Below are 26,177 nucleotides of genomic sequence, written 5' to 3' on the forward strand. Positions count from 1 at the left end.
ACACACACACTGCATTGTTCCATTCAACAGGACAAGGCCGAGCTGTTTCTGCTTTGCAAAGTGTTTCAAATTTGCTCTGTGGCAATCACACGCCTCGTCTCACTGATCACTGTCGCCTTCAGTTAAAAACTGCCATTTGCATTGTGTTCCTGTATGATCGGAGAAGATGTGTGTGTGTGTGTGTGTGTCATGCTTTTGGATTAAATTATAGCAGATGTTGTGTGTGTGTGTGTGTGTGTGTGTGTGTGTGTGTGTGTGTGTGTGTGTGTGTGTGTGTGTGTGTGTGTGTGTGTGTGTGTGTGTGTGTGTGTGTGGTGCGCGGTGTCCCGGCAGCAGATATGTCGCCGACAGAAAACACGTCAGCGGTGGTGAATGTGACAGAACGGAGAGCCGTCGGGTTCATTAAGGAGCAGAAAGGTCGTGAACCGCGATGATGACGTCCGTCCGGCGGCGCTGGTCCCGTCCGGCTCCTTATCAACTCCCTCTTTAAAGCCAAGGTTAAAGCCAGACTGTTCAATTATTCATGATAATACACTCTAATTAATTTAGTTTTTACTCGGGTAGATTTAAATTAATCATAAGAAAGAGAGAAGGAGGGGAGGTTTTAAAAAGCTCGGAATAAAACGAGGAAAGTAAACGTATGAACACTAAATCAGTTTAGGACCCACGTCAGGCAGAACTGGACGAACACGTCGACCCCCCGGGGAGCTATTGATTATATTATGTATTGATTCATCTGCCGGTTGTTTTCCTTATTAATTGATTAAGTCTTGAGTGTAGAAAATATCAGAAAACAGCAAATAATCAAATTTTCGAAGATTTTCTTGGAAAAAAAAATTCTTAAAAAGGATGAACTAAAAAGATTTGGGGCTTCTAGCCAAACTGTGTAACAGATATAATCTGTCAACCCTTCAGTTTAGAGCCTCTATACTGATAATTAGCCTCATGTCACAGACCTAAAAACACATTTCTTAAGCTCTGTTCAAATATATTAAAAGGGCAAACACAGTATCTACAATTAAAATATGTTGTTGTTGTTTTAATACATTCTCCTTTAATTAATCACATTTAAATATGTTTTAAAGCTACTTTAATCACATCAAAGCACACAAACGTTAATAGATTCAGAGGTTATAGACTGCTAGCTAGGCTACTTAGCATCTGCTGTTGTATTATTTAGATAAAACTCATTTATTAATTTTGTATTACAACATTTTGGAGCATCAACAAAATTTAGATTTTTCAAGAAATAGGGAAAATGGAGGAATTAGCTTAATTAGGCTATCTCACGAGCTAGCCTTAAGTAGCCTATAAGCGTAATTAGATTTTTACCCAGGAGTTATTATTCTAATGAAGTTTTATCAAATATGTTTTTTGATTATAATATTTTTTATGGTAAATTATCGTGTCAAAACGGTCAGTCTGATTTATTTTAAATGTATTTACAGCATTTAGCCTTTTGTGAGGCAGCAAGCTAAAATATTTCACCAACTATTGGGTGACTTTTTTTCCCACTGATATTCATGGTCCCCAGGGGATGAATCCTACTGACTTTTGTGGTACCCAGAAAAAAAATCTGGAAATCTTGAACATGCCTGCTTACAGCCAAAGTGTTCCTGAGCCCATGCAGTGATTTCCACTGAGTCAAACTCTGGAAATCATCAGCAGAGACCCTTGAAATGTTTCAGAAAGTCTACGGCGATGAAGCGACGAGCCGGGCGAGGTGTTCTGATGACGTTCAACGTTTCAAAGAGGGGCGGAGCTTCTTTTTTGAGGAACAGAAAGAAAGTAGCAGGAAGACAAATCCATTGAGTAGACGGGGTGGGGAGCTTCGATTGTGTCACCGAGGGTGAGAAACTGGCCCGTTTTCAACATGCTACGGATGTGTTGTCATGTTGGAGAACTCTTGTTGCCATGGCGCCACAGTTCAGGTGGTTTGTGTTGTTTAGGGTTTCAAAAAGATGCAGCGACAGACAGTTTACTGAAATAAACTGATAAAGAGGGAAGAAGAAGAGCACACAGACTAAAATACAGCAGGGAAGGAAGGACAACGAGGGACAGATGAAACTAATCAGGGGGGCGGGGCCAATAATCATACAAAAAGACAGGAACTAAAGCAAGACAGACACAAAGAGGTGAGTCATTTCAACTACAAATCAGAAAAGAAGTCCAAAACCAGAACAGAACCTCAGAAGGTTCCCAGTGGAACTCGGTGTTGACAGTCTGACTCTGGGGGACGAATTCACAGTTACACAATTCCCAACTTTTTCAATAAAAAAACCCACCTGGTGTCTCCTCACCTGAAGCTCCTTCTTCGGTCTCGGACGGTGAAGCTCCGCCCCCTCTTGAAACGTGATGTCATCAGAACACCTCGCCCGGCTCGTCGCTTCACCTCCGTCAGACTTTCTGGAACATTTCAAGTTTCTCTGTTGACGATTTCCAGAGTTCGACTCGGTGGAAATCACCGCACGGGCTCAGGAACACTGGGGGCCGTTACGACCACCTACGAGCTGCCGAACACGTCAGACGTAACGCAGCGTGTTACCGTCGCCCGACAACAACGCTGCTGTTCAGCACTTAACCAAAAAAAAAAAAAAAAAAAAAAAAAAGGCTCCGTTAAGAGTCGAGCGCCGTCGCACACGTTTCCTGTTCATCTCGCACCTTCCTTTCCAAAAAGCCTCCTGCGCAGGAGACAGGAAGTGACCGCTGATCTGCAGACGTTGCCACACGAGCATGTGAGCGGCCTGATAGGAGCTTTTTATCACCCATGTCACTTCCTCTGTTTCCCGGCTCGGAGATGAGGAACAACTAGGTAGTCATTTTACACACTCAGTGTGATAACACATCTGAAGGAGTGTGTGTGTGTGTGTGTGTGTGTGTGTGTGTGTGTGTGTGTGTGTGTGTGTGTGTGTGTGTGTGTGTGTGTGTGTGTGTGCAGGTTGGTTGGGGTTATTTCTGGATGATTAGCCTTATCTTCCCTCCCATGCACATTCACGATGTAATGCCGCGCCAGATGGCCGGAGAACACAGAGCCGCTAATGGCTGAGCACTCGATCACGTGTCCCGCTCCGCCGTAAATCATTTATTAACATACATTATACCAACAAACGAAAACATAAACGCCACAAGCAAGCGAAAGTTTTTTTTTTTTTTCATTGATCCCCAATGTTTAAAAGCGTCTCAGCAAAACACTTAAAGCGACGACGTGTGTTCGGCCGAGCGTCGGTCGACGGGGAAATCAGTTTAACTAACTACGTTTTACTTGAATCTAATTAGAGCGGCTCGTCGTGCTGCTGGTTTACGTGTTTTTTTAGATAACGAGCGCCGCTGAACGTGTGGGAGGAGCTATTTCACACCTCACCTCCCCCCGCATGCGTGACGACGACGCTTTTATTTTGAAAGTTCAGTGTAAACAAGTGGTTATGAGTTCAAATCCAAATGGAGAGAGAGAGAGAGAGAGAGAGAGATACCACACACACACACACACACACACACACACACACACACACACACACACACACACACACACACACACACACACACACACACACACACACACACACACACTCAGTGAGAGGCTGTGTGTCTCTAGTAATACATTAGTGCTCCCATGTGGTGAAATGAAAGTCTGGCTGCACTTTTTAAAGGGACAGCCCACCAAAGAAATAAAAATAAAAAAGAGATCCTGCCTCTACACAGCATTCAAATATGATCCGTTTTTTGTTTTTTTTACCTTTAAAATATTCCCAACGATAACCGGTGGCTCTAAAGGACTATTTCATCTCCTTTATGTGACGTGTTAATTCCAGTCTGTAATTAACACGTCATGAAAACAACCAGAACCGTGAAACTGAAGCAGCTCAACGGAACCCAGCCGACATTTATTTCATCGTTTTGATCCGTTTTCCTGCCGTAACGTCGAAATGCCTTCAGCTGTGTTACCCTCTTATGAACTGCAAATATTTAAACTACTTCATCAAAGTAATGTGACTTATTACATGTGAATACTTCTACAACAAGTTGTTTTTAAAACTGGGAGCTGAAGCTGAAAGGTTGTACAAACATCCAGTCGGCGTAATGTGTCAGAAAAAACAACTTAAATCAAGTTGGAAGCTTTTTGAATATTGAAAAAGTTTCCAACTTGGGGTCCCCGGGGGTCCCGTCAGCAGCTCAGCCCTCCTGCTGTGAAACCCCCCCCCCCACCACCACCCCCTCCCCCGCTCTGTATTCAGCTGCTCGAGCTGGAACGGCGACGTGTGTCAGGTTGAGGTTGGAGATCGGTGTCAGTTTCCAACAGAGGCTCTAAATTTAGCCTGCAGAGGGGACTGGGTGACCCAGTCTGACTGCAACACACACACACACACACTCACACACACACACACACACACACACACACACACACACACACACACACACACACACACACACACACACACACACACACACACACACACACACACACTCCTTCCTTCATTCCTTGCTGCCATTACAACCACTGAGTGTGTTTCCTACTGAAGAGGAGGTGAGTTGTTTTTTTTATTTCCTGATTTTCTAGCTTCTCTCACCGACAGCCCCCCTGCGGCTCCGTGCCGGGCCGACCGGACCGAGGATGAGCCGGGCCGTGCCGTTCGGTCCTGGACGCCTTTTCCGTCTGCGTGTCCTGATGAGAATGCGGCGCAGTGATTAGTGGAGCGTCGGTCGGAGGCGATCATGTGTCAGTCGGAGGTGCCGGAGGCCGGACTGGGCCTGAGCAGCCCCGACCCGCTGGTGAGGGAAGCCTTCCTGATGGCCCACGACTACATCGACTACGTGACCGGCGGCGGCGCCGACGGGCCCGTGGGTCGGGCCCCCACCGCCGGCGCCGCGGCCCTGCGCCACGCCGGGGACGAGCTCCTCACCCGCTTCCCCATCTTCTTCCGGCGCTGGCCGCGCATCTTCCAGGACGTGACGGAGAGCACGGCGTGCCCGACGCTCTTGGGCATCCTGGACGAGCACTTCTTCCCGCCGGCGCCCGCCGGCCGGCGCCGGGACCTGGCCTGGAGCGCCGTGCTGTCGGTGTACGTGCTGGCGGGCCAGATGGCGCTGCACTGCCACGAGAGGGGCATGGCGGCGGTGCTGCCCCAGCTGAAGGAGCGCGTGGGCGCCTACGTGGAGAGGGTCATCTGCCCGGAGATACGAGACAAGGGAGGATGGGTGAGTGTTCACGTCCACGCAGACGGACGAGTCTCCTTCAGTCAACGGGCTTTAAACCACAAAAACATCTGATAGTGCAACAAACAAACAAACCTCTCCAGAGCTGCTCTATCGGGATGAACACGATGAAAAGAAACACTTCACTCAAGTCATTTAGACGCGCTGATTTCAGGGTTTCCACAAGTCAAATGTCACATTTTCTGACTTTCACTGACTAACAGTTGAATTTAATGACCTATGACCTCAAATGGACCAAAGTGACTGAACGTCCTCAGCATCTTCTTCCTGTTGCCATGGTAACGAAGGGCTCCCTCTCCCACATTCTAATACGTCAACAATAGTTTTTACAAACTTTAACATTTTGGCTTTTTTTTTTTTTAAGTCGTCGTTTTTGAGCCGAAGCGCTTGAAACGTTGATTTTCTTTACAAAAACCAGTCGGTAAACAAGTTCAGTGACACCAGATAGAACAATACAGTTAAATCAAATTTAATCTAAATTCTGTGATATTTGATGACGCTGTCCCAAAAGAATGATCAAATCCCCTGACTTTAATGTCTGGAAGAGACTTTTTAATTCAATATAATTAATTTAATATAATATTTTACCATAATTTTATTTAATTCCATGAGATTCCAGAAATTCAATGAATCTGTGGGAAGCTTGAAATTGTATGCCCTTTTTTATTTATTTAGTGAAATATCAGGATTTATACTAACTGTTGACAAATTTACACCTTTTATGAGTGAAATAAATCTGCAGTGTAATTCTCAAATCAAATCAGTAGTAGATCCTTTAAAGAATATATGCACAAAATATGATGGTTCTATCTGCTAATTAATGTGTTTTTATTTACTTTTAACTGACGCAGATCCGTTGACTTTTATCTCCCGAGCAGCCACAACCTTGGATCCTACATTTCCCATGATGCACCTCCACAGCAGACCTTCACGGTCTGGTGCAGTTTCTCCCTGTGATTAGTTAGAGAGCCGACCTCTCCCGCCCGCTGCAACCAATTATTTTTGGACAAATCACACACACACACACACACACACACACACACACACACACACACACACACACACACACACACACACGGTTGGTGCAGACTGTGAAAGTCAAAAGTTTAAAGAATGGAGGGGGGCCGGACGGGAGGGGTGGGGTGGGGGGGCTTTTTTGGCAGACTCTGGTGAAACATGCTATCATGGTGCATCATGGGAAATGTAGGATTCAGGGTTTGGGGGGAGGAGCTTGGGATGCATCTCTCAATTTAAAGTAAATGAAACACCTTAATTAACATATAATTTACAAATGATCCTCCTTCCTGTATATTTTGATCATGAGCTGCTTTAATTTGGAATCTTTCACTGTTTTGATCAAATATGACTCCTAATATTTCACTAATTTAACCATTATATAAAATCATTTGAGGGTTCCCACTGGTCACGGAATTTCTAGTGTAATCTAGACTTGGAAAGGAAAGTCAGGAGATTTGGTCTTTTTTTTTTTTTTTTTTTTTTAGCCATATCATAAAATTTGATGACGTTTAGTTTCCATTTGTCAAACTGCATCGAGTCCGGTCGCCTCAGGAACAACATTTAGCTTCACTATGACGTCACACTTCGACACACGATGCATCATTTCTACCTTTTCAGACATTAATAACACTCGAACTTGCACTTGAACGCATCATCTGACGTGGACCCTGTCTGTCCCCGGCAGACCGGTTTCGTGTCTCGCTTCGGGGAGAAGCAGGACCTGGAGGTCCAGCTGAAGGAGGTGTGCTGCTGGACGCTGCTGGTTCTGGCCCTCAGCATCACCGCCTACTGCCTGTGGAAGAGGATGGTTTAGCCGACGCCGCCCCCTGGTGGCCGCAGACAGGAACTACAAACATGAATTGGCGTCTGCATACGTTTTTCCAGTTTTATCAGATGTTCAAACTCGTGATGCGGTTTAGTTGTTTTTTTAAAGCCTCTCCGACGGTCACATGCTGGGATGTAAACCGGGCTGTTTGGACTTTGATCTGGTTTCAGGAATTAATCTGCTGAGCTGTGCGATCAGGAAGGATTACAGCGAGATCGAAATGTTCCCCGTTCATATTTCACCAAAGTGCTTTTTAATCTTTTGACTGCGTCGTTGAATACATCAGACCGAAAACACAATCTGAACTTTAATTCTGCACAAGAAAGCATCGGTTGAAGGTCATGGTAGTTTTACTGCAGTTTCAACAGAATGTAGTTTAATGACTTTGCAGATACACTTTATGTACAGTGTTCACTCAGTTCTTTACTTTCATTTTAATTCCATCATTATTACAGACATTAAATAATTAAAACCAGGACTTCAGTAAGTGTCAGAACTTTTATTTGGAACACAAATACAGAACAGAAAAAAAAAAAAAAAAAAAAGACGTAGAAGTACACCAGTGGAAAAAAAACTGAACATCAGAGCTGTGTATGAACAGAGAAACTAGCTCAGGTCATCGTCATCTTTCTCATCTGCCTGAACACCAGAAGGTTGCGTGAATAAACGGAGAGTTTAGGCGAGGTCCTCGTCGCCCTCCTCCTCGAACTCGCCCTCCTCCTCGGCGGTGGCGTCCTGGTACTGCTGGTACTCGGACACCAGGTCGTTCATGTTGCTCTCGGCCTCGGTGAACTCCATCTCGTCCATGCCCTCGCCGGTGTACCAGTGGAGGAAGGCCTTGCGCCTGAACATGGCGGTGAACTGCTCGGAGATGCGCTTGAACAGCTCCTGGATGGCCGTGCTGTTGCCGATGAAGGTGGCGGCCATCTTGAGGCCTCGGGGAGGAATGTCACAGACGGCGGTCTTCACGTTGTTGGGGATCCACTCCACGAAGTAGCTGCTGTTCTTGTTCTGCACGTTCAGCATCTGCTCGTCCACCTCCTTCATGGACATGCGGCCGCGGAAGATGGCCGCCACGGTCAGGTAGCGGCCGTGGCGCGGGTCGCAGGCGGCCATCATGTTCTTGGCGTCGAACATCTGCTGGGTGAGCTCGGGCACGGTGAGGGACCGGTACTGCTGGCTGCCCCGGCTGGTGAGGGGAGCGAAGCCGGGCATGAAGAAGTGCAGACGGGGGAAGGGCACCATGTTGACGGCCAGCTTCCTCAGATCGGCGTTGAGCTGTCCGGGGAACCTGAGGCAGGTGGTGACGCCGCTCATGGTGGCGGAGACCAAGTGGTTGAGGTCGCCGTACGAGGGCGTGGTGAGTTTGAGGGTGCGGAAGCAGATGTCGTAGAGGGCCTCGTTGTCGATGCAGTAGGTCTCGTCTGTGTTTTCTACCAGCTGGTGGACCGATAGCGTGGCGTTGTAGGGCTCCACGACTGTGTCTGATACTTTGGGCGAAGGCACCACGCTGAAGGTGTTCATGATGCGGTCGGGGTACTCTTCGCGGATCTTGCTGATGAGCAGGGTGCCCATGCCGGAGCCGGTGCCGCCGCCGAGGGAATGTGTGAGCTGGAAGCCCTGCAGGCAGTCGCAGCTCTCCGCCTCCTTCCTCACCACATCCAGGACGGAGTCCACCAGCTCTGCTCCTTCTGTGTAGTGACCCTTGGCCCAGTTGTTACCAGCACCGCTCTGGCCTGTAAAACAACAGCCCAGATTAACCTTCACGGTACTCCAGTTGTATCATGAGAAAATTAAAAAGTAGTCGGCACACAAAATAATAATAATAATAATAAAAACTTACCGAAAACGAAGTTGTCTGGCCTGAAGACCTGGCCGAAAGGTCCGGACCTCACAGAGTCCATGGTGCCTGGCTCCAGATCCACCAGCACAGCACGGGGCACATATTTACCACCTAATTAAAAAATTAAAAATAATAAAATAAATAAATAAATATTGAGGTAATAATGGCGGTGAGATCTGGGTGTGCAACAACAAATCAGTGCAGCGTCACGTACCCGAGGCTTCGTTGTAGTAGACGTTGATCCTGTCCAGCTGCAGGTCGCTGTCACCGTGGTAAGTACCGGTTGGGTCGATGCCATGCTCGTCACTGATCACCTCCCAAAACTGGAAATAAAAGACGAACCCATGGCAACCTTTATTATGAACGTTTGGGATAATAAAAAATGTGGGCGAAAAAAATGTATCTACAACGTCTATAATAACAACAACAACAACAACGTACTTTCTGTATATTAGTTCATCATTTGTTAATTAATGTGTATTAACGTTTAAAATGAGACCATTGGTTTAAAAGTCGGCTTAATTTCCCGCCGTGGTGCCGTCGGCGCGCGCGCGCGGCCTGCCCCCCTATTGGCTGCCACGCTTATGAATTCGAACATTCCTTTCTACGTCACTAACCGCCGGGTCGAAGCCGTGCGGCGCTCAAAGCGGAAGGCCTAAAAAATAAAAGAAAAAAAGCCGGGAACCGTTATTAAATTATAATTGCATTTATCTTGAGACCCAGTACTTTATATAGACAACAGATTAAAAAGATACATGATTAAATCCGTTTGGCGTTTTGTTTTTTTATTATTATTGACAAACTGTGGGGTTACTTCCTTTTTTTTTCGCATTGCAGTATTTCATTAGCTCAAAGAACAATGGCGATGGTTAACTTTTATCCATGTAAATCCCTCCTTTAATAGTTCCCATTGAGGAACCATTACGACCAATACTGATCGATTGATAAAAACACATTTTCTAAAATTTTGTGTTAATTACGTTGGTAGATACAAATTGTGCCAACACGTCAAAAAAAAAAAAAAAAAAAAAAAAAAAGTGACATAATCGTTTTAAATCGCACGTTCCGTCGACGCTGTATGGTTACAAATGACGTCACGAGCTGTAATTCTTCTTTAGATAACGACGGCGCGGAGTTTTTAATAATGTGAGGACACGTTGAAAGTATCAGGGTGTGGTTTCTACACAAAGCACCGGCTGCTGGAGCAAAGAACTCGAGGTTCCTCCACACGGGAAACGCAGTTGAACACCAGATTTAACATTCAGACAGATCAAATCTAATTCCACTAACCTTGGCACCGATCTGGTTTCCGCACTGGCCGGCCTGGAGATGCACGATTTCCCTCATATTTGCTGGAGGTCGAATTTACCGTTCAAACACACAACTCGGGCTTTCTTGAAGTGCGTGCACGGCTGCCCAACTCGCGTCTTTATACCGCAGCAGGATCCGCCCTTTACTCCTCAGCTCTGATGCCTAATGGCTAATGTCCTTTACGGGCGCAAATCTAGACCAATCAAATGCTCGCTTGCTCGTCCGCTATTGGCCCAATCCTCCTGCCAATCACCTTCATCTCAACCGTGTGACTGACGTGTAATCTGTAGACGTCGGCCTGTTCCTCTGGTCCTTCGTGATGGCGGAGTGGAAATGCGACTGTGACGACAGATTTTTTTTGTTGTCACCTCGCGTTTCACAGACTCCCCGCAGCACAAGTTAAAGACAGCGAGGCGTCTTATTTGAACAACTACAAGGGGAAATGATTCCGTTTTCCTCCATTATAGAACTGATTTTCGTTGTCTGCTTCCTCTTCTTCTTCTTTTTTTTCTCGCCACAGTCCACGTGGCCGACAAACAAAACACAATGGTCCGTTCAGCTGAAGTCTCGCTGGCGGAAACGACTCCGGCCACGAAAGAGACATTTTGTTACTATGTTTCTTTTTTCGGTTACAAGTGAAGTGTGTCGATTTTCAGAACAGCTGGGCAGCAAACAGCTGCTCGTTTCCCAGAGAGCTGCCTCTCTGGTGCAGGATGAGGTAATGAGCTGGAAAAGCTGAATTCTTGGGGCCTTTATTGGCTCACGACGGTGTGTTGTTTTTTTTGTTTTGCGGACACTGTGGTAATGAATGAAGGCGAGTGTGGAGTTAGGAAAAGAAAAACAGCTTGTATGTTGTGGGTTATTAAAATTTGAGGTGTGGCTGTAGTGAATTAGAAGGGAGGCAGTCAAGCAAAAAAAAAAAGAAGAAGGTCCCTGCAGGTCCCTATAGCTGTATAGTGGTATTAATCCTGCGTGATGGATAAAGACTCTGCAGCTCTATAACAAGCAGCGTGCTCACTGCACCAAAAGGCTTTTTAACCATGTTATTGATCCATTCTGATAATAAAAGATGAATAAGAAAGATCAGAATTCAGCCTCAGTTGTTAAGATGTGACCATTAAAAAAAATGGTCCAGTTACACACACACACACACACACACACACACACACACACACACACACACGCTGCCATGTGTGTGTGCTGTACTGGGTTGTGGAATGAATGAGGGCAGATGGGCTTATTAATAGTTAATCTGAATGCCGGCGCTCCTCCTGCGTCGTACAGTTGCCGCGGCTCTTTTCTGTAAGGACTGAAAGTGTGTGTGTGGTGGGGAGGAGGAGAGGAGGGGGGCGGGGCGGGGAGGGGAGAAACATCACTCCCAGGTGCCTGTCGCCATGACGATTCAGCTCCCCACCCCACCTCCCCACTGGGCGTTGCGGACTTCTGTGCAGGGCTTTATATGAGCCTTTTTTTTTTGCACAGTAAACATGCATACCGTGCATTTTTATTCAGATTGGAGTTCTTGTGCGGACCGGTGGCGTCTCATTAAATCTTAAATGCCGCTGTTATGAATTAATGTTCGCTCAGCCAGAGTGTGTGTGTGTGTGTGTGGGGGGGGGGACTGGGTGTGGGTTTTTTCTTTTTAAAGGCACGCCAGTACTGCCATGCTTGTCGTGTATAGTATGTAGGTCATATAGTCTCTACTCTGTATATTGTCATGTGACACAAAGGCCTTCTCTGTGTTCTCCATGACAGAGCTGAGTCCCTGAGGAGGAGGATGATGAGGAGGAGGAGGATGATGATGAGGGGAGGATGAGTCAGGACACAGCCTTGTTGTTTTCACTAGAATTGTTGTTCACAACGATATTCAGCTCTTGACACCTTGTATGTTTTCCTGCATACAGGAAGTCAAAATCCCCTGCATCAGCTATTCGACAGCAGGGTAGATGAAGTGGGCGTGGCCGACCAGAGTTCACGACCTTCACACCGCAGAGATCACTGAGCTCCTGGGATGCCGAAGAGACGACAGTCTTCCTATAAACCAAGTGAGCTACGAGAAGTGTGAAACGCATTAAATATCCTGCATTGATGAGTGTTTTATGTGTCCTCATAACATCGCTTACAAATACTCTTTCCCTCAGCTTCGGTTTGGACCGTTCTTGGTAAATCTGGCATAAATTTTTAATTAATTTGTCCACTGGATTTCTGGTTTATGAGTTCATCTATGGTCTACACATTATTTGAATAGATGTTTTATTGGCTCCGCCGTGAGAATTAAAACGCTTCATGTACTGTTCTTGCTGTTCCAGTTCATCCCAGAGGAGTTCGAGGGGGGTGTTGGAGGACCGGGCTTGGTGCCAGCCCAGTCAAGTTCCTCCATGTCGGGAAAATCCTTTTTTGATGCACCTGGTCCCTCAAACTGCTTCCCACAAAGTTATTGTCTAAAATATCACCTGAATGTTTTGAGGATTTTTTTTGCCTTTCAGTGGCCAAAACTACACCAACTGTAAATCCAGAATTTTAATGTTTAAAAAAAAAAAAAAAAAAAAAATCAATCAATCAAGACAGTTTGTTTTGGTGTCATTTGCATAAAGAAAAGTACATGTCACAACAGTATTAAGATGTGCCCCATTCAGACACATATTTCACTCCAAAACACATCTCAACAAGTATCAAGACATCCCTGCAAAGACCTCCTTATGGCTTTTTAGATGATAAAATTGGACTTTTAAACCCTGAAATTCCCTCCCAGCTCCTAACATCTAGTACTTGTCCACAATGCAATACGTATCCAAAGGTCTGGATATAAATATTCACAAGATCCCGTCAAGTACATGCCGTCATATGTGTATAAAAGTGCAAGAAAAAGATGGCCAAGACTTCTGCCAGGTTAGATCAGGAAGGAAATGTAAAAATAGAAGATCCCATTTCCAAAGATTACATAATGGGGTTTTAACGTGATGCCTAAAAGTGTAAAAAGTGCTTCAGAGAAAGCTCCCCAGAGCTCTAACAGGTTGGGACGGAGCCGGCTAAAAGTAAAACTGAAAGTCCGAAGGTGAAGGCGTTGATGTTAGCAATTAGCTCAAAGTGCAGCCTCAGAGCTGATAGTGTCACCGCAGACTCACAGTTCGCTTTAGAGTAAAAGTTTACGCAAACACAGACTGCATGTAAAAGTGTTCGTAGCTTCCAGGTCTGAAAAATGAGGCTGATGTGAAAGTGTCTTCAGCTGCAATACCAGCGAGTGCCACTAGAGGTCGGCTCCAAAAAGCCTCCGGCTCCATAGACTCCCATTCAACTTCTCTCATCAAATCCAAAGTGAATAAAATGTGTCCATCAGTTATCTCGGTGTTGTTAGCTAAAGTCACTCCTTCTTCTTAGTTTTCTGGAGGTCCATCTGAAAATAATCCCTCATTCATTAGAAAAGAAGATTCAAGAAGACCTGTTTTTGGGGGCGTGTCTGTTTGATTGACAGGCCTGTGGTGCAGTCAGGTTACAGCTATCGGTGGGCGGGACGTAGTATCGTCAGGTTTCCGATCAGATCAATCAGATCCACCATTGGCTCCTCCCCCAGCTCGTCCAAATGTGGTCCTCTCCTGCTGAAGCAAGATGGTGCCAGCCGAATTTCGAACTGTAGGCTTCATAACGTTCACAAACCAACAGGTGACGTCACCGCTGGTTGCCGCTTGGTCGGGAGATAAAGTTCGGTCGGTAGAAAACCCCCTTTGTTTGTGTGGGTGTGGTTCTGCTCAGAGAAAATGAACACATCGCCTCAGTGATTGTAAATTTCAGGTTGAGGCTCTGAACCTGCTGCACCGTGAAACATTGAAATCAAATTGTACACTGTGTGCTTGTTGGAGGAGGAATCTCTTTGATCTCAGTCAGTGTTTGTTCCTCTGCATCTGTTGCCTTTGTGCTGTGAAGAGATCAATTTTTCATTGATCTCTTTCTTTGGGAGGATGAAGTGCATTGAGTGGTTTTTTTTTGGTGGTGACATCTTGACTCTGGTCAGCTGGAGCTTAATGCATGAAAAAAACCAACAACAAAAAAAACCTCGTCAGCTTTTGATGCTTTTAATGAGCACTTCCTCACAGCGTGCCTCCGTGAAGCCACGCCGGGCCGCCGCTACTCGCCATGACTCAGCATCTCTCAGGATGTACTGCAGCATTCGGCACTCAGCCTCCAGCAGCCAGATCAATATTACGGGAAGGAAACAGATGCTGCCGGGAACATAGACACACCCATGGAGGTTTTACTGCTTTAATGATATTACACGTGAAGCCACTGATATGCTTCTTCTATTTCCTGTCAGTACTCAGGTTGCAGCATTTTGGATCAATGTGTTGCTTTGTTCCTAATTTCTACAGTGTTGCAGGTGAAGGAAAGCAGAACTGGAAATTGTAATATGTAAAACAATTATGTAAAAAAAAATATGACCATTGTTCCTCCAGCAGTGATGTCATCGTTGGTTTGTGAACTGCACAACTGGTTTCTGTCCGTCACCATCTTTGCTAGTTTGGAGCGGTTTGGAGCAGGAAGTGACCATATTTGGACGAGCTGGGGGAGGAGCCAGCGGTGGATCTGACCGATCTGATTGGAAACCTGACGATACTACGTCCCGCCCACCGATAGCTGTAACCTGACTGCACCACAGACCTGTCAATCAAACAGACACGCCCCCAAAAACAGGTCTTCTTGAATCTTCTTTTCTAATGAATGAGGGATTATTTTCAGATGGACCTCCAGAAAACTAATAAGAAGGAGTGACTTTAGCTAACAACACCGAGATAACTGATGGACACATTTTATTCACTTTGGATTTGATGAGAGAAGTTGAATGGGAGTCTATGGAGCCGGAGGCTTTTTGGAGCCGACCTCTAGTGGCACTCGCTGGTATTGCAGCTGAAGACACTTCTGGATTGGAACCATTTTACAGACCTGAAGCTACGAACTCTTTTATATTCCGTCTGTGTGTAAAACACAGGTCAGAAGTTAAGTAGCCAACAGATTGAGACTCATTTCCTTACAACATATTGACTCCAATATTCCCCCTTAAGGCCCAGAAAATCTCTGAAAGGCATTCAGAGGAACAATAATGCAGCAGCTGGGAGAATGGCGTGCTATGTACATATTGTGGGAAACAGGCGATCAGGGTTGGACAGGTGCTGGACAGGAACAGCTGAGAGCTGAGAACCACTGATTCACTCTGTATCGGGTTACCGGCTCCTCGCTGCAGCAGCATTCAGCCGGTCTCTGCTGCATAACCACCGACCCGCTCACACTCGACCTCATCAAAGTGTATCAGAACAAGCGGTGTTTGTCCGACAGCACGTTACACCCTGACCCGGCTTTGTGAGGAAAAACCTGGGAAATACAATGGATCAGCTGGAAAAGAAGCAGAGTTAATAGACCTTTTTACAAATGTGTATGAATGAGGCTCGATAAGTTTAGATTTAGGCCACTGATGGCGAGATGTAGGTGAAATATGAAGGAGTTTGACTCTGAAGCTAAAACACATTTGGTAAAAATTTTAAAAACTAGAATCTTTGTTTTTGTCATGTTTTACCCAAAACACACAAATATAATATCTTTAGTTAGAAGACTGCACTCAGGTATAGAAACTACTAAATTAGTAGCTCAAGCTATAACTAGTTTTATAGTTTTAGTTTTTTACGTTTATCGAGCGACAGGAGAGGAGGAAGCTAACGTTTATCAAGGGAGAGGAGAGGAGGAAGCTAATGTCTATTGAGCGAACGGATAGGAGGAATCTAACGTTTATGAAGCGAGAGAATGGAGCTAACGTGTATCTAGTAAGAGGAGATGAGGAATCTAACATTTATAAAGCGAGAAAAGGAAGCTAACATTTATCAAGCGAGAGGAGAGGAGGAATCTAACATTTATGAAGCGAGAGAAGGAAGCTATCGTTTGTCAAGCAAGAAGAGAGGAGGAATCTAACATGTATGAAGATAGAGAAGGAAGCTAACGTTTATCAAGTGAGGGTTTATCAAGCGAGAGAGGAGGAAGCTTAACTTTTATGAAGTGAGAGGAGAGGAGGAAGCTAACGTTTGTCAAGCGAGAGGAGAGCAGGAAGCTAATGTTTATCGAGCTAGAGGGGCGGAAGAAGCTAATGTTAACAACACCCGAATGCAAAGAGGAGAGGATGAAGACATCGCTAACAAGGCAAGCAACAATCTTTTTGCAAAGCACATTTCAGGATGATTTATGAGGCATAAACTGACATTTAACCCTTCGCTGCTGTTGGGTTTGTTGCTGACTTTGAGTGCCCTTGTTATCAGATGATCGCTGGCTTTTGTTATTAAATACCAGTGATGGCTGTATTTTTTATTCATAACGGACGTTTATTGTGTGAATCTGTCTTTTTTTATGAGCAGTAACCAGCTGTTGTTTTATGTATGTTTTTCTTATGTGATTATATTATTTTATAGACAAACGTTGTACATCCATCAAAGCATGCAACTTGCTTTTCATGTATAAAATAATTAGATTTGAACTTCCTCTCTCAATGTACAAACACAAAAACAGACATAAATTGTCAGATAAAACATAAACAGACATATATACAGCTAAAAAAACATTTTCACACCGAAACAATGGTGCAAATGGTGATGATGCAATTGGTGTACAATCACTGCACATTTTACAGCATATATATTCATATAGGTCTTTTTCATTTGGATGTTGATCGAGGTAACCGCCACCCAACACGTCCTCACAGCAACCCCCACTGGAAACATGTTAGACAGTTGATTAATGGGATGTAAATAATCAAAATAGGGTTTAATTTCTTATACCTGGTAAAGAAAACTGGAAAAAAAACACATTTAATTTGTAGATCTAGTATTTTTCCATTCACTAAAGATCATCCAGATTGGAGCAAGCTGCTCTCATATTATTTGTGTTTTGGGGTGTACATTTCTCTCTGCTAGACACACCTAGAAAAAAAAAAGAGGCTTTTTTTTGTGTCTGTCTGAACTCCTCCTGTCTGCCTCTGAAGGGCAGAATACATGAATAAGAGATGAGATCCTCCCATCGACAACAGTAGAAATATGACGAACCTGTCGACCCCACGAGGCGGCAGAAATAGAAACCCAAAACCTGACTCGCATTAGTGAGACCAAATTAGTCAGAAATACATATTTGAAATGCTATAAAAATCATAAAAAACAGGAGAAATCCATCCCTCCATTGATTCTTTTGTGTGTGATGTGTCTTTAAGAGTGCTGTGTGTGTGTGTGTGTGTGTGTGTGTGTGTGTGTGTGTGTGTGTGTGTGTGTGTGTGTGTGTGTGTGTGTGTGTGTGTGTGTGTGTGTGTGTGTGTGTGTGTGTGTGGCTGCTCTCCAGAGAGCACAGACAGGAAGTCCATCTGATGCTAATGCGGCCTGACAGTGACCAGCAGGCGGTGCGTAACGAGCGTGATGGTCAGCGGCGTCCAGGGGAAGTCCGCAGTGCTTCCTGCTAACACAGGATATCATGTTACACACACACACACACACACACACACACACACACACACACACACACACACACACACACACACACACACACACGTGTCATAATGTTGGGGCGTTGCTGCAGGGCCCAGCTGGCTGCACCAGAGGGGGGAGGGTCTGATTATAGTGGACATGCACCGGGACAGAGACGACTTCCATCTGTGTTCGGATGCCATCTGAAAGGAGGGGAAGGAATCTGGGAAGCAAGAGGGATTCTGGGAAATGTGGTTTCTTTAAAAAAAAACCCGAGACAGAAAGTTCAGACACAGGAAACGTACTCGAGTCAGTGCAGCAGGAAATAACGCACGAACATCCGAAAAATCCTGAGATACTAAAGCTCAGCGTAAAGAAGCGACGCGTGATTGTTGGTCACTGAATTAATTAATTCACATTTGTTGGCAACAAACAAGACAAACTGTGGAAGAAGCACAAAACCAATCCGGTTTCCTCTCCGCAAGACATATTTCTGGGGGGAAAACAAACTGCAGCCACCAGGGGGCGCTCTACCTCCATACAATCCCTTCTGCACATTTAGGATTTAAGTGGTGCTCACACCCAGATATGATCCTGCACTCGCGTCCCAGGAGACGCTGCCGGGATCGAACCTGCGACCCCGACGGGTTGAATTACGTCTCACTGTGTTCACTCACTATTCAGACATCCAATAAACATTTCACAGCTCAAACACAGTTTTTATTTGCCAAAACTGTGAAACTATTCTATGAAACTCTGGCGAAGTTCTAAATATAAGCACATTATTTCCCTTCCCTTTTACAATACATTATATAACATGGGTTTATTAAAGTAAATGTAATTAATCTAAATCACCTTCACGTGACCTTTTAAGCCAAAATAGTTTACAGGAACTGTAGCTACTTCAATTTTTTTTTACTTTTGCGTCGTTCATGTCGTTTAAATTTATTAATTTCTTGAGATTAACGACAACGCAAACAGATGAAAGTAGAAATGCATCATTAGTTCTTCTTCGTTGGTTCTTTTCGTGAACGTTGTACCTCGCGCGCCTTTTCAAACACTGCATTTTGACTTCCTGTTTTGTGCTCTTTGTTTACAAAAAAAAAAAGAAAGAAGAAAGAAGTGATCTCTGACTTTGTGGTGAGATTGTTGGTGTCACTGGTTTCATCACCAGAGCAGGAAGGTCTGTTGTGTTGTGTTGTGTTAGGCTGCCGCCTAGTGGTCTTATTTGAGTATTATTTCCACAAGGGAGGCTGATCTTAATGGTGTGATCTTTATTTCTTGTTCACGCGGTTATCCGATCGGCCAATCATGTGGCAGATTTAAATTCCTGCAGATTCGAGTCAGAAGTTTGAGTTATTAAAATATGTGAATAAGGAGAATTTAGGAGAATGTTGGCTGGTTTGAGTGTTTCTGATCAACACGACAGTCTTTTAAATTTATAATAATAATAATGATAATAAATGTAAACACAGATTAAAAAGATCATTATCTGACACTGTTTTAAAAACTACAGGTCTTCAAAGTACTGGTCCTGGATTTCTACTGTTAGATCCCCAAATATTATTAATAAAAACTACAACTTGGGCATTTTGTAGTCATGTTAAAAAGGTTAAAACATGGAAATTGTTCATATTTCCCAACATATGTGAACAAACAAACATTTATTTTAACAGATTAGCTAATAAACGTCAACAAATGATGACGTTTCGTTGTCATTTTCACTAATAACTGCAATAACTTCACATAATTATTGAACAAACTAATCCAACCGTTCAATGAGTCCAACATACCTGAAACATGTGAATCACGTGAACACAGCAGCTAAAAGTTAGTTTTTAAATCAATTAAATCCCGTTTTTTACCTGAATTGAAGCTGATTTTCTAAAAAAATAAAATAAAAACAGTAAATAACTTTACAACTCTTAAAAAGTACACATAACCCCGACAGTTTTATGGAACAGTGTTTTATTGGATGTTTCTTTTAAATCTCAGGATATTCAACACGATGTATCGTCGTACAGCAGCGTGTAGGTTTTCTTTCTCTCTCCTCGTACCGGAGGTGTCGTAGGTGGAGTCTGCGGCGTCCTCAGAGGAGAGTTAGCTTCCTGTTTCATCAAAAAAAAGAAAAAGATCCAACACCAACTGATCAGCTATCACTCGGAAGGTTTTTGTTCCCTGACTGTGCGCTTTAAATCTCAATCGTCGATGTGATCTCACCGCTCCTCGAAATCTTCCTGTTGAACTCGACTATTCAACATCTCTGTCTGCTTTTTTAAAAGCATTACAAACAACGTCTTTATTTCAGGATGCTCTTTATCTGTTCTCTCCCAAGTTTGTAGAAGATTTTGGTTGCAGCTATTCGAATGGAGGTTTTTGGGGGTTTAGCAATTAAAAATATGTAACTTATTTTGAACATTATTATTATTATTATTATTATTCATAACCTTGTCTGTGTAACGAGTTTCCAGAAATTTTGAAAAGCTGCAACAGAAAATAAACAAACAAAAACAAGCCCGAAGACAGAAGCTGCTAAATAAGGAAAAAGTGATTCAGTTCATTTGAGCTCAGACTTGTAATTGTTGGAAAAACCCTGTTTACAAATCACACGTGGTTCTAATATTAGAGTAAAGTCAAACTTGTATTTAAAAGCAGCACTTAAATATTTAACTTCGTCGTGACGCGAATAAAATCACAACCTGACTCTTGATATTTCAGTTCTTTCTGCATCTTTTCAGACTGCTGACTCGTGAGTTCCTCCCACAGTAAACGTACGACGACCTGCGCTGATGTTTTACCTGGTTGGGGGACGTTTTTCTCAAAGTACCCCTCGTTGGGGATGTTGCCGGCCGGGCGGTACCGCCCCACCACGAAGGTCTTTCCGCCCCCGGTCGCCATGCCAACGCCCAGTTTGGTGCTTCCCTTCCACACCACCTGAGTGAAGTGACCTGCAGGGAAAAAAAGCCACGTCGACCTTTTAACCAGGAACTCTTTTAGCATCAACAGGTGCCGTTTCTTTCCTTTTAATGAATCGTGAATTTAAAATCTTCTGTTGTTTCATGTTTCAGACTTCGGCTTCATCAACAATCAGCTGATTTTAACCGTCTAACGACGATTGATTAAAACGCTTCCTGCCTTCATTTCTTTTTTAACAATTGTTTTAAAAAAACAAAATTCATGAAGCAACATTTTTAACCATGTTTAGTGTTATTCAAACTATTTCTAACATTGTTTCATTATATATTTGTTTGCAACTCTCAGCTTCACAGTTGTAATTTTGTAATTTTAGCAGTTTTTGTTTCAAGCAATTTTCCCTTCAGTTTTCAACTCCCAAACTTTTTGCATTGTTTCTGCAAAATCCTTCAGCTTTAGATTTAAAGTTTTGATTCTGCATTCATACATTTTTCTGCCATTTTTAATGTTGTTTCAAAAATATCTGGCTTTCAAATTTGAAGATTAGATTCTGCATTTCACCTGTTTTTTTTTTCAGAATAAATGTTACAGCCACATATTAACAACTTTATTGATTTATATTTTCACGGTTTGACCTTTTAGCTCATTGTTTACTCGTCCAAACGTTTCAGATCCGTATCCTTTGTTTTTGGAGTCCCTGTTGAACTCTGCAGGTCTGTCGGGTTTTACCTGTATCTTCACTGAAACCCGGCTTGCTCCAGTTGTAATCTTTGATCTCGCTGTACCACAAATCCACAACTTTACCTCCTGAAACGTGAAAGAGAGAAAAACCATAATAATGAAGCAGCAAAAAAAACCTCCTGAATCAAGCAAAAGTACATTTTCCTGCTCAGTAATTCAGTTTTAAGAGAAGATCTGCGATATTTCTTCTCATTAAAGTTACAGTCTCACTTGAATAGATGATAAAAGTGATGTGTTTGTGAAAGGTTGAGGTTTAATCCACCTGTTGGTTTCTTGTTTGATGAGCTGGACATGAAGAAGATGTTCTCCCCGTCGTTGGTGCCGCTGTGCTCCAGGTTGTTCTTCGCCAGCAGGTGGTCGGCCCAGACCTGCGCGTCGGCCGACAGGTCTTTGCTCAGGCTCAGCGGCGGCACGCCGTGCTTCGCTCTGTAGGCGTTGTGGTTGCCCAGGAAATCCTGCTGGAAGGTTGCATCTGCAGAAAAAACGAGACGGAGGAGAAGGAAAAGGAGGAGGAGGAGGAGGAGGAGGAGGAGGCATGTTCAGAGGTTTGTGGTTTTGCATTTCATCTGTTCTCATGCATTTTATCTTTAGCTGCATTTCTTGTATTAAAAGTGTCATGCAAATAAAGTTTATTGGTATTATATTATAGACGGGATGAATCATGGCCTGTGTTGGAAAACAATTAACTTACCTGTCATTGTTTCTGCAGTTGTGGAGGCTGAAATTGAAAAAGAATTAGAGTTAAAACAATAAAAACAACAACAACAAAAATCCAATAAATGAATAGAAACAGTTTGAAAAAGCATCAGCCAGGAGCTCAGATTGAATGTGCTGCTGATGAATAAATAATTTCCAGATATTTCTCTTCCTCTACCTGCAATAATCTGCAGCACTCACCTGGTTCACTGAGTCTCAGGTCAGGAGGACAGTCGGCTGAAGACACGACTCGTGAAGCGTCTATTTATACGCTGAGACTTCTCCCTCCTCATGTCCACATGTAGAGGAGGAGGAGACAGACAGCTCCAGTTGTATTTGTTTGTTTTGGTGTTTTTTTTATAGCATGTCTCACTGGGCTGCCTGTTGTTGTGCAGGATGTCCAATTCACACCTTGTTTCTGTAGAACTAGTTTGATCAGATGTGAAAGATGAAAGTGTTTCTCATCACTGGAAGGAAGTTTCATTGGTATTTCTTTGCTTGCGGTTTCTTCGTAAGACAGATAAGAACTAATTTAAGAAAATGTTGACTTTGAGTTCCAGGTTGCAGGAAACTCTTCTTCAGTCTGAATCCTGCTGTGTTTTTTTGTTTTTTTTAACAAGGCGAGGCCCCGAATCAAATGGAGAGGACTTTAAAAAGTACATGGACCTCATTAGCTCACTGTAAACCACTTCACTCCAACGCCCTGAATACACACTCAACACAAAAGCTGAAAAATGTCCTGATTATGTAATGACACGATGAGCAGCTCGTTTCTTCAGCGTTACTTCAACACTCTTCACGACATCGCTGTGATTTCAGCTCCATCACAATAAACCTATTGTGCTTTTTTTTTGTATCACAGGTTTTGATGACAGCCCACAAGTTCTCAACAAGTCACAACAGCAAGCTACACTGGTCAGGTAAGAACCTGCAGGAGCTCCATTACTGGTATTTGGAGGTAAAGAAATCCTCAGGTCTTTTGAAAAAGTGTTTCACGTTTAGTTCTCATGTTAGTACCACAGACTGGATATGAAAGTGTTCGTAGCTTCCAGGTCTGAAAAATGGATTTAAGAAATCTTTGATTAGCTGCTTTAACATCTGATTTACATGCAAGGTAACAAAGTGGGAACCTGTTTGAAATCGTCTGAGGGTTGTAGGTGTACGATGTGCAGATTCCTCCGTTGGGAACATATAACCTTTCGTTGTGAGATGACATTAAAGGACGAAAATCTCTGCTTTAAACTCAGACTGCAGCCTCGAGGGTGATGATAACTGTGTGAGTGTTGCTCAATCAATTTGTACTAAAATCTAAACTCTAAAACTGTTTTTTCTTTTGTATAGAAAAGTGCAATGTGAATAAAGATTATTATTACTAATTAATGTAACTTTAAATTCATTTCAAACTACCTCCACGGATTTTGCATAACAAACAATCAGGATTCGCCAGAAACTGATTTAGGTCGATAGCAGCGGCTTCCAGATAACTCTGCAGTAGTTTGGCCACAGAGGCAATCAAAGAGAGCAGCGTCAGAATAAACACAAAAATGTAGTTAACACAAGTGTGTTAGTCTTTCGTAGAAGTCACTAGTAACAAATAGCACCTTGACCAAAGAGAAGAAGCCTTCTCGTATTCAGAGACATGCGCCACCTGCTGGTGGAGGTAGTAGAGAAGTCAGAGGATCACTGAAGGCAGCAGGTTTTGTTCTCAGCGATGTGAATGTTTGCAGAATATTTAATGATAATCCAAATTTGAGTTTTCATTCATCACCTCACTTTTTACCAAAGTGCAAACCATCAGTGATGTCATCATCCATCAGTGAGGTCATCATCCATCAGTGATGTCATCAACCATCAGCGATGTCATCGTTGGTTCATGAACGTTATGAATCCTCCAGTTCAGATTCTGTCCGTCACCATCTTTGCTAGTTCGGAGCGGTTCGGAGCAGGAAGTGACCATATTTGGACGAGCTGGGGGAGGAGCCAGCGGTGGATCTGACCGATCTGATTGGAAACCTGAGGAGTTTCTAGTGGCACTCGGTGGTATTGCAGCTTAAGACGTTTCAGAGGAGTAATCCCATTTATTCCTCATTGAACAGATCTGTTTCACTCTGGATGGTCTTTCGTGGGAGTGACTGGAGACTGTGATGCTGTTGTTGTTGTTGTTGTTGTTGTTGTTGTTGTTGTTGTGGGCGGTCAGGGGGGCTGACAGACATCCAGGAATGCATTTTATATTGAGATCAAGTGCTTGTATCATATAAAAAGACAACACAAAAGAAGTAATTTTGTTTTGAACCTTTTAAAATAAGGTGGTGGCCCAACGGACCTCCCACTGCAGCCGCGAGACAACCGAGAACATGGAGGCAGCGTCGCCACAGACAATCACAGAACAAGAGTTCGGTGCTCCTCATTGGGTCGACAATTTCCTTTCCAGTTGTTGTTTATCCAGATACACTTCAAACTTTGACCGTTATGCACCACAAATCTGGTTGTTTGAGTCACTTGAGTCACGCAACTTTGACACAAACAAGACACGGACACACAGAAAGACAAACAGCCAGGACGGAGACGTAGTGTCCTTTGACTCGGGAGGAGCTGCTGCTTCCCTGAGATCAGAGAAAAGGCTGTAAAACGATGTGTGATCAATCTAAAACGTTCGATAACACTTTTTATAAGACAGATCAAAACACAAATCCTGTTTTAACTACAAGTACATGAAACACATTCATAAATTTGCTTCTAATCAAATTATAGCCAGACCTTGTGTCTCTGTGTGGGTCAGACTTTCTAATCTGAACAGCAGCCAAACAGGTGACCAACCGACCAGGTTTTTTTTTTAAATTTTCATTTGTAGTTGTTTTATTATAACTACATATTTTGGAATCTTTGGTATCGTTGACGTCTGAAGCCAAAACTGAACAGCAGACAAACATCTGACCCATGAGACCTTTTTGCCGGACTCAGAGTCTAACATCTATAGATCAGAGAGTTATGCAGTCCGTCCTACTTTGCTTCTAGATTTAGATTTAGATTTGACTTTATTAATCCCACAGTGGGGAAATTCTGTACAACACTAACACGTAGACTGCTGTTAAAGCTGAGGTTACAGCCACATTAAAGGCCTCTGGTATTCAGACTGAAGGGCTTCAGGTTGAGGGGCCGCTTTCCTTCTCAACATGCTGAACGCAGCGTGAGAAAGCGCTCAGGTTTTACACTCACTTTACTTATTAATGGATGTTTTCTTCAATCAGGAAGAAGGAAGCACATATAAAATACACTTAAACAAATACAACACAGTATTAGTAGCTGAGTGTGTGTACCAGGCAAGCAGCAATTATGCTCATTATGATTTCCGGTTTTTTTTGTTTGTTTTTTTTACCAGCCAGAGCCTCCGATTAAGGTGGAGTTCTTTAGAAAGCAGGACTAACAGGCTGGGATCCTTAAGGACGGAAGCTGCTGTCATTAAATGCGTTTGGGTGTAATTAACACGTTGAAGCTCATCATGATCAAAACTACGGAAAATAAACTTGATAATAATAATAATTGATGAACTCCAAATACTTTGACCCGCTGTCTTATTTATCAAGAAGATTTTAAAAGAGAACAAAACCTGTCAAAATCCAAGAAAACAATCATGTATGAGGTCATCTTAAAGAACATTATGAGGTTGACCAATGACTCGATCTGACTGTACTGTCGGTCCTGCAGAGCATATACGATTAGCGCAACCGGAAGCGGAAACAGTTCGCGGCGTCAAAATAAAGTTTCAAGATAAGAGCGTCGTAACCGTATCGTCTCTGTCCGTGAAAAATTCACAATAGTCATCATGCAATATCTTTTGTTGTTGTTGTTGTTGTTGGTTTAAAAAGAAATAAATGTAAATCTGTAGCGAACCACCAGGTGGCGGTAGTGAGCTGGTAAATATACATGTTGGACATCACTGCAGTCTTCAGGTTTTGACTCCCTGAATGCTCCTCGTCCTCTCTAACTGTGACTGTCTGCATGTCTGTCCTGCAGCAGTTTGTCTTCATGGGGCTGTAAACAGCAGACATCTTGTGCAAACAAACGCCTCGAGCAAACTGGAGTGGGGGGGGAGGAGGGGAGAAAGGAGGGGGGGGGGGGGCAAACCACACAGCCTGAT

At 43.6% G+C, this 26,177-nt stretch overlaps 3 protein-coding genes across 3 annotated transcripts; 1 reads left to right on the forward strand and 2 right to left on the reverse strand.

Moving 5' to 3' along the window:
• The first annotated feature begins 4,378 nt into the window (after positions 1-4,378).
• On the forward strand, positions 4,379-8,791 carry bcl2l16 (BCL2 like 16). Its single transcript, XM_069720055.1, has 2 exons — positions 4,379-5,193; positions 6,914-8,791. The coding sequence occupies exons 1-2, from the start codon at positions 4,711-4,713 to the stop codon at positions 7,040-7,042; spliced, it is 612 nt and encodes a 203-aa protein (XP_069576156.1). The 5' UTR covers positions 4,379-4,710; the 3' UTR covers positions 7,043-8,791.
• tubb2b (tubulin, beta 2b) lies at positions 7,534-10,314 on the reverse strand. The gene is made up of 4 exons (XM_069720054.1): positions 10,188-10,314; positions 9,112-9,220; positions 8,898-9,008; positions 7,534-8,790 (listed from the first exon to the last, which is right to left on the reverse strand). The coding sequence occupies exons 1-4, from the start codon at positions 10,242-10,244 to the stop codon at positions 7,730-7,732; spliced, it is 1,338 nt and encodes a 445-aa protein (XP_069576155.1). The 5' UTR covers positions 10,245-10,314; the 3' UTR covers positions 7,534-7,729.
• A 9,332-nt stretch (positions 10,315-19,646) lies between these two features.
• On the reverse strand, positions 19,647-22,320 carry LOC138633702 (Golgi-associated plant pathogenesis-related protein 1-like). Its single transcript, XM_069720086.1, has 6 exons — positions 22,241-22,320; positions 22,035-22,061; positions 21,606-21,815; positions 21,332-21,409; positions 20,488-20,637; positions 19,647-19,797 (listed from the first exon to the last, which is right to left on the reverse strand). The coding sequence occupies exons 2-6, from the start codon at positions 22,039-22,041 to the stop codon at positions 19,790-19,792; spliced, it is 453 nt and encodes a 150-aa protein (XP_069576187.1). The 5' UTR covers positions 22,042-22,061; positions 22,241-22,320; the 3' UTR covers positions 19,647-19,789.
• Between the last annotated feature and the right edge of the window lie 3,857 nt (positions 22,321-26,177).

This window comes from Brachyistius frenatus, unplaced genomic scaffold, assembly GCF_029030835.1.
Source record: "Brachyistius frenatus isolate BFR_SWC_R1_liver_20210118 unplaced genomic scaffold, ASM2903083v1 Contig_231, whole genome shotgun sequence".
Taxonomy (NCBI): domain Eukaryota; kingdom Metazoa; phylum Chordata; class Actinopteri; family Embiotocidae; genus Brachyistius; species Brachyistius frenatus.

Bases quoted from the DNA above. Each gene is read 5' to 3' on its own strand.
- bcl2l16 (XM_069720055.1), top strand. From the start codon at position 4,711: ATGTGTCAGTCGGAGGTGCCGGAGGCCGGACTGGGCCTGAGCAGCCCC. The intron at 5,194-6,913 runs GTGAGTGTTCAC...TGTCCCCGGCAG, and splicing joins TACGAGACAAGGGAGGATGG to ACCGGTTTCGTGTCTCGCTT.
- tubb2b (XM_069720054.1), bottom strand. From the start codon at position 10,244: ATGAGGGAAATCGTGCATCTCCAGGCCGGCCAGTGCGGAAACCAGATC. The intron at 9,221-10,187 runs GTTAGTGGAATT...TTTTATTTCCAG, and splicing joins GAAACCAGATCGGTGCCAAG to TTTTGGGAGGTGATCAGTGA. The intron at 9,009-9,111 runs GTACGTGACGCT...TTTTTTAATTAG, and splicing joins CTACTACAACGAAGCCTCGG to GTGGTAAATATGTGCCCCGT.
- LOC138633702 (XM_069720086.1), bottom strand. The intron at 21,410-21,605 runs GTGGATTAAACC...TTCACGTTTCAG, and splicing joins ATCAAACAAGAAACCAACAG to GAGGTAAAGTTGTGGATTTG. The intron at 20,638-21,331 runs GTAAAACCCGAC...TTTTCCCTGCAG, and splicing joins GGGTTTCAGTGAAGATACAG to GTCACTTCACTCAGGTGGTG.